This window comes from Furipterus horrens, unplaced genomic scaffold (assembly GCF_987537825.1).
Source record: "Furipterus horrens unplaced genomic scaffold, mFurHor1.1.pri manual_scaffold_4, whole genome shotgun sequence".
NCBI lineage: Eukaryota > Metazoa > Chordata > Mammalia > Chiroptera > Furipteridae > Furipterus > Furipterus horrens.
The window spans coordinates 185,377,057-185,393,385 of NW_028327174.1; the positions used below are offsets into that span (position 1 = coordinate 185,377,057).

The following is a 16,329-nucleotide window of genomic DNA, read 5'->3' on the forward strand; positions in this document are numbered from 1 at the left end:
AGAATGGAGTCTTATCATACGTGACAACAAGGATGGACCTAGAAGGCATTATGCTAAGTGAAATAAGTCAGTCAGAGAAAGACAAATATGATTAAACTTATATGTGGAATCTAATAAACAAAATAAATGAACATACAAAGTTGAAACAGACTCATAGACACAGAGAGGGAACTGGTAATTGCCAGGGGGAAGGGGAATTGGGGAACTGGGTGACAGATAGAACAGGGACTGGGGGATGGGTGAAAAGGGTGAAGGGATTAAGAAGCACAAATTGGTAGTCACAGAATAGTCACGGGGGTGTGAGGTACAGCAGAGGGGATATAGTCAATAATATTGTAATAACTACGTATGGTGTCAGATGGGTACTAGATTCAGCAGGGTGATCACTAAGTAAGTCCAATCACTGGTTATACACATGAAACTAATATAATGTTATATGTCAACTATAATTGAAAAAATATATTAAAAGAAAGAATCCACCACCACAGCGTAAAATTCCTAGGGAGAAGGAGGATATGGCTTCATTTATTCACGCTTTCATCATAAAATAAGTACCATGTGCTACATCAGGAACTCTGCCAGGCACAGGAATCCCAGAGAAAAATGACATAAAAATCAGCCCTAAATAAGCTGGCTGTGGAGAGAGAAAGAGAGAGAGAGAGAGAGAGGGACTTGTGAGCAGGTAAGAATTCTATTGTACAGTGTGTTGTGAATTAAGAGAGAGGTGAGCACAGAGTGGGAGCTCCCAATGAGAGTGGAGAAGACATCCTACTTGGGCTAGGACACCAAATGAGACTTCTTGGGGAAGTAAGAACCAGGATAAATCTAAAAGGACAAGCCACAGTTGGCTAAAAAGGAACAGGGGAGTAGCATTTCAGCAGAAAGGAAACCCTAATAAAAGGCATGGAGACCAGAAAGAGCATGGTGACTTCAAGGCACTACAGTTATGCCTTGAACAGAGAATGTGAGGGAGGGAAGATGGGAGAAGAGGGAGGAGAAGTGAACAGAGGTTGCCATGCTAGGGAGTATGGAGTTTACCCAAAAAAACAACGGAAAGCTATAAAATATTCCAAGCAGAAGAACGATGTGGCCAAATTTATATACTAGAAGGAGCTCTCTGACATCAGGGTAGAGAAATGATTAGGACGGAGGCCCATTAGAGAGCTGCTGTAGTAAATAGACAATAAATTAGAGAGGGCTTAACAGAAGGCAGTGCAGGGAAGGAGAAAGGGACAAATTAGAAAGGCCTTCAAAATGTAGACCCGATAAGACTCAGAATAATAGAGGGTTATGGGAAAAGAAGGTGTCCTGGATGATTCACAGCTGACTGGCTGGGGAAACTGAGTAGAAGATGGGGATAGTCATGGAAATAAGAGATAAAGGAAACCCCAGGTTTCAGGGTAGATGATAAGCTTAGTATTGCACACATTAGTGTTTAAAAGACTTAAGACCAATTTTCCCTGAATTTTGGAGTCATTTAAATGAAGACAGACTCTTTGGTAGTAGAAATGTAGATTCTAGGTCTTGAGAGCCTTGGAGAAAATTTTGAATCAGATTTGACTAATTCTGAAATCATAATACCTTCCCAGGCTGTCTCCCAAAGCTCCCCATAGTAACTTCCCACCACCATATAGGTATTGGGGCAGAGAGGGGAACAGGCAACAGAGGATGCCTTATTTAAAGATGTATCTAGCTGCACAGGATTAGCTCTTTATTTGACGCTGTCTTATCCCTAAGGGCACTTTAACACTGAAAATCATCTACAGATCAACTTAGAGCCATGTCTGCTTGAAAGAAATCCTGAATTTATATTCAACTCTTATTTATTGAACACATTCCATATGCCAGTCATTATTCTGAAGTAGTTGTTTTCTTAGAGCTCACCAGTAAGAGGAAAGACATATTCTCCAAACTTTCCCACCAACACCTTCATTTATAGGAATTTGGAACTAGAATAGTTTCTGGAAGGCATTATGACTTTCGGAAATATTTTATCTCAATGAGGGCAGTGGAAAGCCATTATGGAGATACTCCCTGCGAAGGGCATTTTGTCTTAAAGAGCCCATTGCAGTAATGGGGTGAGGAAGCAAAGTTTGACTGTTTTCTGTCCTTTTGGATCTCATTGGTAATTCTAGGTGAATATTAAACATTGTTTAAGGTTATATCACAACTGTTGGGTTTCAGTTGCTTGCGGGAAAGCCATATAGGTGACCAGATATACAGGTATTTTCAAAGGTGATTTAAATCAGAAACACAGTGGTAGGAGTCATATTTACATAAGGATGTCTCAGTCTGTAAAAGGGTTAAAATCACTCAGAGTGTTTGCGCAGTCAAAAACGAGTGCCAAGAACTTAAATTTGGGAAAAATCAAGATTTAAATTCTACATAGAAAAAAAAAGAATTTTATGAAGGAGACAATAAAAATAACAGGAAAAACAGAAAAGGGTTCTATCCAAAAAGTGAAAAAGGTATCAAGTAAATAAAACTGGCCAATATTGTCCTATGTTGAGGAAAACTCAAGTGAGGTACATACTGAGAGAGCTATTAGCTTAGCAATTTTATTTTCATTTTGATATTTGATTGTTATCATTATGTTTTCCCAGGCAGATTGAAAAACTTTACATAGTCAAACATATTCATTGGTTTTCTTTTTTCTATTTTCTTTTTAAAAAAAAACTTATTTATCTATACTTGCCTCCCACTGCAATCACCATACGGTTGTCCATACTCAGAAGTCAGAGAGACCTGCATTAGAATTTTGTATCCATCATTTACTAGTTATAAGACTTTGGACACATTACTTAACCTTGTATAGCTTTAATTTTCTTGTCTACAAAATAGACACTTATTGTTTCAACCAACAGAAAATGAGCCTGCGTAAGTTAGGAGAAAAGGAATTTATTGGAAAAATATTAGGTAGCTTATGGAATCCTGGGGAATATTGGAGAGCCAGGCCGGAACCAAAGGCGGTCAGGTAACAAGCGCTATGCCCAAGATCTCAGCAGAGGAACAGCCTGGTCAGGGTGACACAGCTTTGCTGCCGGGCATGGGGCCCAGCCACTGGCACTGCCACCATGGGATACTGGATACTGCTGAGGCACTGCCATGGTTACGCACCGCGCTTGGCACCACTGCCCTGAACACTTGATGCCACTACTACTGGACTGAATCCTAACTGACTCCTTCTTTGTGGCACTTGCTCCAGATTCAGAGTCCCAGCAAGGGCGTCTGCTTGTCTGAGCTTAGGTCCCTTATCCATGGCTAGCAACCAGGGGTCACAAGAGTACATGTTCACTTTTCTTGGCTTTTGTCGGGAGACCAGGGACCTGCCTCCTACCAAACTCACACAAACATAGAAAGAGGTTCAGATACTGAGGGTTTTTTTAAGATGTCACTATAAAGGATAATGTCTTATTTGCAAAGATGTTTTTATGATTAATATTTGGTCATAAAATGATATCTTTAGTTGTCACAATTTTTAAAATATTTATAAAAACCTTAACCAAAACAGGAATTGAATAACATCATTGTACTTGACTTTTTTACATATGTGTTTAAATTTATTTTTTAGAGCGGTTTTAGTTTTACAGTTGAGAAGGTGATACAGAGATTTCCCTTCTACTTCCTGTACACACACATGCATACCTGTGCCATTATCAGCATCATTCACCAGAACTGTTAGCAAGGATGAACCTACATTCACGTTTCATATTCAACCAAAGTTTGTAGTTTGCCTTTGGGTTCACTCTTGGTGTTGTACATTCTATGGGTTTAGACAAATGTATAAAGACCTGTACCCATCATTACTATATCATAAAAGTATTTTCATTGCTCTGAAAATCTTATTGGCTCTGCCTATTCGTTTCTTCTCCCCGACTCCCCTAACCCCTGGCAAACACCAATCCTTTCACTGTATCCATAGTTTTTTCCTTTTCCAGAATATCATATAATTGGGATCATACAGTATGTAGCCTTTTCAGATTGCCTTCTTTCACTTCGTAATATGCATTTAAGGTTTCTTAATGTCTTTCCACATCTTGATAGCTCATTTCTTTCCAGCACTGAATAATATTTCATCGTCCTGATGAACCACAGCTTATTTATCTATTCACCTACTGAAGGACATCTTGGTTGCTTCTAAGATTTGGCAACTGTGAATAAAGCTGCTATAAACATCTGTGTGCAGGCTTATTGAAGACGTACTTCAAAGAGGCCAGGCGGTGGTATGATACAGAAGCAAGGTGCGTGAAAGTGTAACGTACTGATTGAACGACTCAAAAAGTAATTGTTCCAATGAACAGAAGTATTTGCATGCCTCTCTTGTCTGATACCTGCTTTGTGCCCTGGGAAAAACCGGCAGGGCTGTTCTTCCATTTGTCCACTTCTCCCCTGCTTTGTGCCTGTGGAAATGGACTTCTATGAACTCTTTTGATGGGCTTTCCTACCCTTTCGTTTCCTGTTGGGTTTGGCCAATGATGAGAATCTGCCAGAAATCAAAGGTATATTCATGAGCTGGTGGAGTCTCTCACCTAAAGGTCTAAGCTTTCTCTCCACACAGTCACCTCTGTCTGGAGGTTCCAGTAATTGCTTCTCTGCCCCTTTGGCCCTCAGGCCTAGAGATGCAAAGAGCGACTGTCTGTGCTTCACAGTTCTCTGCCCTAACTCTGGTAGTCTCCCCACACCTTAACTCTTTGTATAATCTCCCTTCAACCTATTTGAGTGAGCCAGCTATTTAACCTTGAAACCCAGCCAGCAGCTCAAGACATGTGGAATACACATTGACCTTTGTAGACAACTTATCCTTTTGGAAGTTCCCGCTAGCATTTGATTAAAACCTCTGCTTTCTGCATTCACGCAATTTTTCTTCCCTCCACCCCAACCCTCTCTGGGGTCTCCACTCCTGGGCTCTCCCGGTCTCTGCCGTGATGCCACACTCCAGCAGCCCCACTCTGCTCATGTTGGAAAGATGGTATTCATCTTGACTTCATGACCAAATCCTTTCCTCACTGGTCTCAAGTCTATATATCCTCTCTTCACCCGCACTATTACAGCCTTGTCATTCCTCATGCACAATAACAATGACCTTAGAGCTGGTCTCTACTCTTTGAAATGAGCTTAAACTACACAAAAGCCAAATGGCCCCAGGTCATGGGCAATGCTTCCAAGATGAACTCCTGAACTGGCTTAAACCTACCTCCATCACCGAATCCCTCCCTTTATGGTCCTTGCTTCCACTGGCCATTTTCCAGCCTCCTTTGTCCTACCAGTAACCTCATCTGTTTACTGACTATCTCTGTTTTTGATATAACCGCTTGGTTTCTTAGCATCACATTTCATCTTCTCTTCTGGAACGCTGCTTCCTTGGACTACTATATTACTACACACATCCTTTCCTCCCCGCCCCCCCCCCAAATAACTCTAACCATTCAACATTTGTCATGTGGGAAGTTGAGAAGTGCTAGAGAGAGAGAAAAAATCACACTAGTGTGTATAGGTATCGGTATTAACTTCATCGTGAACAACCTCTTCTGTGTGCTCTCTTATTCTTCGGAATAACTGTGTTAAATCCTCTTCAACCTCCCCTTCTACTTTGTAAAGAGGTCAACAGATGAGGGCTCAGGAAACTCTTTGCCATTCCACCTACAAATTTTCCTACTCATCTTCCTCATCCTCTTCTATATCAGATCCTATGCTCAGGACTCTGGCTCCTCCCACCCTCCTTGAGACCTTTAAATATCAATTGTCTCTTTTCTCTCCTGTATCTTTAACCTCTTTTTTTCCCCACAGGATTCTTTGCACCACACCTTCAAAATAAATTTAAAAATAAATATAATAATTTCTGTCTCCATCCAACCTCTCTCTTCAGCTGCTACTTAACTTTCTTAGATCTCCTCCCCTTATAACTACTTTTCCTGAGAGAATCATATTCAGGTACTGTCTCCATTTTCTCATTTCCCATTCACTCCTCAATTGATGTATATATGACTCTGTTTTCTCACCTCACGCCCTTCTGTTCCCTGAGACTGTACTTTAACAAGGTCATAAATCACATCTAATTGGCTAAATGCAACGGCAGCCTTTCAGTTCTTTCTCCCTTAACCTCTCAGTAGCATTGAACATATCCTGGAAAGCACACCCTCCTTCTGGAAATGCTCTCTTCCCATTCCCTCATTTCTGTGATACTCTTAGTTTTTTGCTATCTCACTAGCTTCTTCTTGGCAATCTCTTTTTCCAGCTCTTTATCTACTATGGACATTTAAAGCTTGGAATATTTTATGGCTCAGTTCTAGGGCTTCCTCTCCTTCTAAACTCTCTCCTTAGCTTCTCTGATTCACTTTCATAGCTTTAATTGCAACCTACATTCCCATGGGCTTTCACGGCTATTAGAATGAAATTCTTCCCGAACATACAAGATCCTGCCTCTGTAGGTTTACCCTCACTTCATGTGCTCCAAATACACTGGCCTTCCTTCATTTCCAACACATCACTGTGCTCCCTCCCATCCCAGGCATTTTTACATTCTTCTCCCACTACATGTTCCAGTCCACTCCCAGACCCCCCTAGTGTGGCTGTCTGGCTTTTATTTACCCTGCAGGACATAGCCTCAGTGATATTTTCTCAAAGAAGCATTTTTCGAGCCCTCAGACAAGATGAGGTTCAATTTTATATAATTTCACAGCACAGTACACCTCTCCAGGCTATAATTTAGTTACTTACGTAATTGTATAATATTCACCCTATAACCAGACGGTAAGCTCCACTGTTGATTGTAGATACTCAATACAATTTATTCATTTATTAGACAAACACTTCCTTTTAGGAGTCCCTCCTAATTTTATAATTTGTAGGCCTCCAAAATATTGATACATTTATGATCACTATCCTAATATTTAATGGGAGATTCTATCCCTTGTTAAAATTACAATCCCACAGTATCTTTCTGACTCCCCAGTTTTCTGGAAAGGGCAATCCACATGGCCTTTCTGACCCACTGTCTGCTGACCAGTGGGGCAGAGAATTAGGTCACTGCCCTTTGTGATCATTAGAAGGGGCTCTTTGCCAAACTTCACCAGACGTATGAGAGCATGGTGCAGAGCAGGACAGCTTACTTGGTGACACACTGACTCCAGCAGGAATGGGCTGGTCTCATCAGCTGCTGTGCAGCTGAATTCCAGTATCTAGTTCAAGATGTGGCTCAGAATGGTGCTACTTGTTCTGAGCCTACTTCCCAGTTTCTGACATGAAGCAGAGATACTAGGGGTGGCAAGGCAAGCTTAATTGATGGCTGGCTGTATTTTATTAAAGGGAAGACTGGCTGGCACCCAGGCTCCACTCTCTGTGGCTGAATGAGCCTATTATTGTAAGTAATAGATTTGCTTTTATTGTAGAAGAGAAGGCAATTTTGTAGCCAAGTTCCAAGAAACTACAGCAAAGAACATGATCGGCTGATAGCCTCCAGCTGCCGCACTTTGGGACCCTGCCTAAGCCACACTCTCTGTGGGTTTCTCTTGGCCAATGATGGATTTTTTTTTTTTTTGAACCAGCACTCTCTCTCCAATTCTGGCTCCATTCTTCTTCAACAGAGCTTTGTCCCCTCTTAGCTTTGCAGAGGACAATTGTCACCTTCAGACTCAGGCCATGGTGGAATCTGTAGTGAATAATTTCCTGGCATCACTGGGTCACAGGGTGCAGTTCCTGCTGGATTCAGAATGGGCGCCTTCCATGCTTGTTTGCTGCTTTAGGGGGGAAGGGAGAGAAGGTGGGGAGTGCTCACTCAAAAACCCTCCTCCTGCGCATTTGAATGAAGAGGCCTCTTGAGTGGCTCACCTTGGACTTCCCTTCATTGATGGAGGCTCCTGATCTTGACCTGAATGTTGGCACATAAATCTTGGCCGCCCCAATTTCCAGAGCCCTGTGATTTACCTAGTGCTGCTTATGGGAATGAGAGATAGCTACTCTGTTCATCAGCTGATTCCTGAACTTCACATAAAGAAATATGCTTATCCCGCTAATGCCTAAATTTCACATGAAATAAGTGGCACTTTGCAGGATATTCCCAGAAAAGAAACCTGATTAAATCTATATCTCTTCTATTAAAATCACATTAGGGTTATTTTTATTGTAATTTTAGAAATAAAATTAATATTAGCCAAGCCAAAAAAAGGAGGGGATTTATTAATTTAAATAACAAGGAAGTTCAGTAGGTAGATTTGGCTTTGCACATTGATTCTTGTTAATGGAGCACTGAAGCTTCCAACAGCCCTTGATTACCTGGCTCTTGTAGGTGGTGATGTAAGAAAGAAGAATTTATTTTGCATTAGGTCCAGTAATTTACCAAGTGTTTTATGTAGAAAATATTTGCAATATACATAACAGTTGAAATGATATAAATTATTTACATCCAAAGTATTAAAGAAACTCCTATAAATTAGTAATAAAAAGAAAAATTACCTAAGAGGAAAATAGACAAACGCCACAAAAGAGGACAATGAATGACAATAAACATATGAAAACTTTCATTACCAATGAAATTAAACAATGAAAGAGCCATTGTATTTTACCTAAATGTAAAAATTCGAAGGTAAGTATTGATGAATGTGTGGGGAAATGGGTTCTCTCCTCAGCTGCTGGGCAGTAGTTAAATATACCATCACACATTGATCATTTAGAAGACAATGTTGTCAATAGAAATAATGAGAAAGGGAAAACAATTCCAAGAGGCTGGAACTGTATGAGCAATTTATGGTTTATGGAAGCAAGAAAGCTATATATACAGGGAACCATCAGCATTTTGCTAAGTATTAAAATAAGAGAAAGGGATGGATTACAGAAGATGAAGCTAACAAGGTAGGCAGAGTCCAGCAAAGCCTCCTCTATCATATAAAGGAGTTTTGTCTATTGTTTAATGTGATGAGGAGCCACTAAAGGCTTTTGAGCGGGAGAGGCTCTCTGAGAAGGTGTTAGAGGGTGGTAAGACACAAGGCGGAGAGCACAGACAGAAGCTATCTCTGTTGTTCAGAGAAGATGAATGTCTGAAAAAGAGGTTGCGATAGTGTGATACTAGTTGGAATCAAAGCAGGGGAAGAACTCAAGACATACTGAGTTGGTACAACCTGCCGGTGTTGGCAATGGGTTGGAGGTGGGAGTGGAGTGAGAGAGGGGGCGGGGTCACCGTGAGATACACCCAGGGCTCTGGTGCCGGTAGGGGAGAGGTGGGGAGATGAATAGGATCAGGAAACCTATACCTCGGGGAACACAGTGATGGTTGCCAAAGGCATCTGGTATTGTCCTTCTGTCACTGTCTTAAAAGGGATCCTAGAGGGATTTTCTTTCCCTTGTTCCCCCAGCCCTACACTTTCATTACTGGTCGAAGTGGATCCTCACCAGCTGGCGGTGTCCATCATTACAGCCAAGTCTGAGAATTCCTGATTAGACTTAGAGCCTGTGGAGCTGCTGACACAAACAGTCATTAGCAGACGACCCTTTTGTAACAAACTATGCTTTAAAATGTAAACTGTGGGGCACTGGCCTTGCATTGTCCAGAAGGAACTTTCTCCTGCCTGAGCCTGGATTAACCATGAGAGAGCTCATCAACATTCCACTGGTACATATTCTTACCTTGGTTGCCTTCAGCGGGACTGAGAAACTTCCAAAAGGTTGGTCTGAGCAATCTTGTCTTCTTGTTGCCCTGTCACAGTTCTAAAGAGTGTGTGTGTGTGTGTGTGTATGTGTGTGTTCTCATTATGATCGACTCATATTATGGTGGGGTTGGGCTTTACTTGGTGAAGCCGGGGTGCAATGTGTGGAGAGGGAGAGAGCGATACAAATAAGTGATTGATTGATGGGCTCCTTTCTAGCAGTATCCCTCCCTGCATTAAGTTGTGCAGTAAAAAATTGAACCAGACAGTGCATGCAGAGCCCTCACTGGCAGAGGAAACATTAGCAGGTAGGAACCTTAGACTGCAAGTTATCAAGATCTGTTTTATTTATGTGGACGTCCAATTTCAGGGTGGTCTAAATGGATGATGAAAACCTTTTAACTCAGGGATATCAGCAACCCTTACTCCCAGGCATTCAGAGTGTTCGCTTCGGAACCCAAAGTTATTCCCATTTTCCTTTTTGGTTTTACAAAACGCTTCATAAATATTTTAGTTCCTCCAAAATCAGAATTAGAGAAAGATGCACACAATTTGCCTATTTGATAAAAGCCTGAAGACAATGGGTTCACAATAACTTTGAGGCCGAGTCATGATTTGGCTTGGCAAGAGACTGTGAAAGTTTTTTTCAGAGCCTTTGGAATGTACCGGAAATAACACCACCTCAGGGGAAAGGAAAGCAACTTAAGAAACTGACAAACACCTGTTGCAGTAGCAAGAATGTCCAGTGATATGGTTTCTGGCCAGTGTATTAAGAAACTGAGACTAATGTATTACAAATCAGGAAGAAAGACTGGAATATCCGTGATTTGCAAAGTGACTGAGGGCTGTGTTGAAATCTTTTTTTAAAAGACAATGGATTGAATGGTATCCATTAAAGCTAACAGTTTTCAAATTAAATGTATTACAGTAGCATAAAAAGACTTCTGTGTTTTATGACACACTATTTTATTTTCCCTTTATATATTACTTTATCAGAGAACACAATGCTTGCATTGTGTAGATGAGCAAAGGTGGTATCTTTACATAGATGGGAAATATAGCTTTAAGTTTTGTGGTTTGCTAACATTTTTTGAGCCACAACGTCAAGATTCACATGCTAGTAAGATACAGCTTTCTTCATTGTCTGATTTCATAAACTTAATTTGTTGTCTTTTCTATTTTACATAAGCAGTATGATATCTTCAAATGCAATGCTTTGAGCTATCTGCAGATAAAAGAGAGTCTAGATCTTTCCAAACAGCTAATAATAGCCAGAAAGACTTAACATTGCCTTCAGATTATTTTCATACTTCCTGATCATACAACAGATGTCCAATAAGACAGCACCTGAATGTTGCTGCTCATGGATTGTTATATCTTATTTGTGCTGTTCTAAACCAAAGTTATATAGGATGATGTGGTTAAATGCTAAAATTCAGTAAGGAGCAGGAAAATTGATTTTGATGGTGCAAATTAGAATTTGGTGCACAAAAAAGGAAAAAAATAAACATTTTTACATGAGCAACTCCTAATTTGTATTCTGGAAAGTAATGATTTTCCTTTTCCAAATTTTACAGATAAAGCTCTTATTTCAAATGCACACTATTTCTATTTTGAAAACTTCAAAATATGGTGCCATAAAGGTAACAAAGGTATTTATGGCTTTTAAATAAAATAATCAGATTGTTAATCCAACTTTGTTTATTCATTTACAATTTATGTGCCACTATCATTAGAGTATGAAGTAAAAAATTAAAACTATATTTTGCTCAGTCTACTGTGTTTATTATAAAATCTAAGTTAATATGCATTTAACATCAACCTTAGCCAAAGACACCAAATCTAGCAAAACAAAGATTGATTAACTACACAATCCAGTTCTGAGAATAAACAATATCCATGAAAATACAGTCTTTAATATTAAAAATGTTGAAATGCATGGACTATATTGGTACAAACAAAACACAGGCGTGTGCCATTATTTTAATATTATTTAAAGTAATAAAAATGTTCTACACAAACTATTTTATAGTTGTTTTTTTAATTTCATGGCAGAAGGCAATTTTTAAAAAAGTTTTCAGTTGGTATATTTCTCCTAAGTCCTTTATCATGAATAAATTAGGGAATCTACCCAATAATAGTTTACAAAGTAGACTGACAGGTTTAAAATAGTGCAAGGTATTCAGTGGATTCCTTTCTGTCAGCATGCTATTTTCTCAATAATACCAATAACCAACTTTGAAGAATTAATACTTTACTGTTTTAGTTTCAGTTTAATCAAGATTCCTAACATTCAAAGACAAGGAAAAAGTTACTACTTTTCCAAATCATTTGACTAGTGATACTTTCAACGATGAGCTCAATATCATAACCCACAAATAGGAGAATTTTCAAACCATTGTGTATGAAAGTAGCCAACCATATATTTTAAAAAACATTTAATGCTTTATCATGAAGTAGTAAGTGTACAGCAGAATTTAAATTGTGAAAGTATAGGAATTCATGTAAGGAGCACTGAATTCATTTAACATGCACAAAAAACTCCTGTCTAAACTCCATTTTTTAAATTACCCCATTTACTAGCATACCTAAAAATGTTTGAGTCTGAGTGATTTACTTTAGAGATATTTGAGTAACCTCCTCTTCTAAGTCGTATGTACACAGGGATAGGATTCACAGACTCGACATATGACTAATTCAGAGCGGGCACAGCTGTCATTGAAATCCAGGACACCAAGTCCTGGATGAATGCTTAATATTGACGTGCATTGAAAGAATAACCCATTGCATGTTTGGGGGGACATAAATTGCTTTAAATATTATTGACCTCAAAAAACAGAAAGGAAGAGCAGAAACATCAAGATTTCTACCATGGGAAGTAGGTAACGTTGCAGTGAAATAGAACTTGGCAGTCATTGGGGAAAAGTGACAAGTGAGGCATGAGCAGAGGACCCAAAGGAAGTGGTCCCACTCAGGAAGATGAGAGCAGTGGACTAGAAAATGCAGAAGAACTCCTGGGCCATGCTGAGAATCCTGCTGGGGCTGGGGGACTGCTCCTTGGTAGCAACTCTGATCTGTGCCATAGTTTCACTTGAACCAACAATAATATATGAACATAGTTACTGCAAGGGCAGCTGTCCGGATTAGTTCAAGACTGGTGCTTTCCAGTGTCAGTGAAGCTCAAGGACTATAGAGAAAGAAAGTTGAGGTTCTATGGCAACATAATCATGCAGTATAGGTTGAATAATGAAGAAAGTGAAATAAGAACACTTAAGGCCTGGAGCAGTGTTTACCAGAGTTCAACATATAATGTTCTATACTATGCTAAGGACTGTCAGTGACTGATGAAATGACCACTCCCGGGTACGTGTACATTTTAGATGGATCCTTTTGAAATCATGTCTTAACCCAAAGGAATGTCCCCAGGAGAATCAATTTCAAAAATTCTAACAAGCAAAGCCAGAACTCTTACCTGCCTGTATTCAGTGTCATTCCTGAAGGACACGCATGTGCTCTGAGAAAAAGAATTGATGATACAGCATTGATAAGTGATAACTGAGATTATCAGTGAACCTTACAAGTTTCAAAGACATCATAATAAAAAAAAAACACTTATCTTATTAAATATATCACCAGTAGAATAAATGTGTCAGTTTCTAAGGTATGCCAAATGATGAGCGATACTGAATATCCTTTCTTTGGGGGCTTTGGAAAATCTCCAATACCAAAATGTTTTCTTATACTGAGAAAACAGTACTGTATTTTTGATGTTAGAAAAACATGAATGTGTTCCAAGTCTGAGCCTGAATTTTACTAAAACAAAAAGAAGTGAATACACCTGACTTTTTTGTTTACTTAATCACTTGGTCATGTTAATCAGCAACTATTATATCTGAAGTTGGCATGTCAGTGACCAACGTGCTAGATCTCGTAAAAGGGTAATATTATGTCCTTCTCATCAAGCAACTAGTATTCAAGTTAAGTTACTCTTCGGGTCCAGAAAAGTGTTGTATCATTTTCATGTACTTGTTATTCATGTGGTCCTTGGACTGAGGAAAGAAATAGTGCCCTAGTTTAAACAGGCTCTGGCTGAGATGAAAGCTGGATAAGAGAATGAAAGTAAACAAGAGACAGTCTGCTGAGTCCACAGTTATCATTAATACAACTATGTGATTGTGTCAGTAAAAGTCTGAAAGCGGATTTGTTTGGAGAATTTTGGAATATGGGCAAATGGACTTAACCAACTATATTCTGCTCACGGAAATTGACATTGAATGTAAATCTTATCCCTGCCCCCATCCCCCACATCTGTGATTAACTGGTACTATGCTGAAGACATGGTATAGCTTAAAGAGTTAAAAGACAGGAACTTTAAACCAATTTTACCCCTTAAAATTCAGCTCTCTCACTTTGTACTTTTGTTGTTTAGGCAGTTTATTTAACCATCCTTAGCTTCCATTTCTCCTCCACAAATGAGAATAATAATAGTATGTGATTTATGCTTGTTGTGATACATAGATGAGATAATGAAAGCAAAAATATAATGCACGGCCCATAGCAGGTTCTTATCAATTTTAGATACTAAAATTATTTAAAACAAAGTCAGACTTTACATAAAACTGTCATACCACAGAACATTATGGAAAGGTGTTAACTTAACAAAGTTCATAATAGCACCTCACATATTTGTCCATGTCTGTGTGTCAAGACATTCTAACTTACACTTTTTTGCTCTTAACTGATATCCACAGAGTTTGTGTTACCTCCTTGGAAAGATAATATTAATAATATGCCTATTACCACCATCAATTCTGCAACAATGTACTGAGTGAGAAGAAACTAATCAATAAAGTTTTTTAAATAAAAATTATATATGGTCATTAAGAATGATTTTGAAAACACAAAATACATAAAAGTTGAAAAGAGAAGAAGTCACCCATACAGGACTGTTAAAATGTTGATATATTTTCTTCCATTTTTCTACATATCCTAAAAAAGTTGTATCATAATCAAATTGTTTATACAATTCTGCCACCTGCCACTTTAACGAAACACTAGAGAATGAGCCCACTCAATATTCTCAATGATCTTCAAAGTACCATTTGCAGTCACTGTAAGTAACATACTAGTTAGATAGGAGTTGCTGCTATATGTTGACTATCTGTTTCCCTATGGAAAATAAAGGCCCTAATTTGTTGATTTCTGTAGTATAAAATTCTCCAACCACAGCCAATGTCAAGCTACCAATACTGAATTGGGAAGAGAGGTGCAAAAGTATGCCTTTATAAACTATTTCTAGATACATTAGATGTAAATAACCTCAAGGACAAAGATAATAGTAAACTGTTGTAAAATAATTAGGAAGTGATAAATTTTGAGTGTTATTACTTTGTTTTTACATAATTCAGTTTACTAATGTGTACATTTTAGTTTTTAATAATGGCTGTACTTAACAGTTGTCTCATGAAATTCTAAAAATTGATGCTGGGCTCTTGCAAGCTAGTACAACCCCATGTGGTGGCTTTACTATCATCTCCACCTACAGCTGAAGACACCCAGGCACTAGTTAAGTGACTCAGTGGGGCAGGAAACGGATGGAGTGGGGATATGAATTCAAGCCCTGTGCTCCAGTGCCTATCAGTGCCTAGTTGCTCAATAGTCTTTCTTTTTAAACAATGAAAGCATTTAATCTTGTCAATTAACCTTTGGGCCCATCATGACTTGCATCCCACAAACTTAATATTATATGTTTCATTTTTATCTCTTAACATCCGTGTGAGTATACAATTGATTGCTTCTTTCATTCATTATTGTTTAGAAAATATATACTTTGTATTTAAGAGATTAACGTTCTCAAAATTTACCAATTACAAGTTTGCTTCCATTGCATTGGAAAAATGAACATTTCTGTGGCACTCTGATTTGTTGTAACTTTTTACTACAAAGATAATATGTATTTATGTTTAACACTGTAAGATACAGCAAAACAAAAATATAAAATTATACATAGTTTCACACCTAGGAGAAAATGGTTTCTAACATTTTGGTATTCATTCTTCCATTCTTTCTTTCATAATGTGTATGTATATAATTTTCTTTAAAAATTTAGGAGCCTATAACTTCATTGTAATGTTTGGCTTTGGCTTTAAGTCTTTATTTTTAAGTAATGAAGTTCTATGATTGTTGTGACTTCCTGATGAACTGTTCCTTTTATTAGTGAGTGGTATTTCTCTTCATTCTATAAATGCTTATCACCTTATTTTTTTCTCTTATATTAGTACTATTTATGGCTTTATCACTTTAAGTAGTACTTACTTTACACATTTTTTCTCTCTTGGTTTCCAACATTTCTATTTTAATTTATTTAGGTGTTTCTTTTGTGGTTTTTACTCTTGTATGATAGTATCTATCTTTTTATAGGTCAGTTTATACCATTGGCGTCTACTGTGATTTCTGATATATTTAGGCATGTTTCTTCCACACTAAATGTGTCTTCTGTTAACCATGTCTTTTCTTGGCTTACTTATCCTGGTTTCTTTCCTTCCTTCCTTCCTGCCTTCCTTCCTTCCTTATTTTCTCTTTCTCTTTCTTCCTTTCTTTCTTCCTTTCTTTCTTCCTTTCTTTCTTTCTTTCTTTCTTTCTTTCTTTCTTCCTTCCTTCCTTCCTTCCTTTCTTTCTTTCTTCCTTCCTT

At 38.4% G+C, this 16,329-nt stretch overlaps 1 protein-coding gene across 1 annotated transcript in view; it reads left to right on the forward strand.

Annotated features, from left to right (window-relative positions):
* Positions 1-9,369: 9,369 nt before the first annotated feature.
* The window catches only part of MUSK (muscle associated receptor tyrosine kinase), an 85,007-nt gene continuing 78,047 nt past the window's right edge, over positions 9,370-16,329 (forward strand). The window contains exon 1 of the mRNA XM_090275955.1: positions 9,370-9,656. Coding sequence (XP_090132081.1) covers positions 9,578-9,656 — 79 coding nt within the window. The 5' untranslated portion in view covers positions 9,370-9,577. The remainder of the gene's footprint in view (positions 9,657-16,329) is intronic.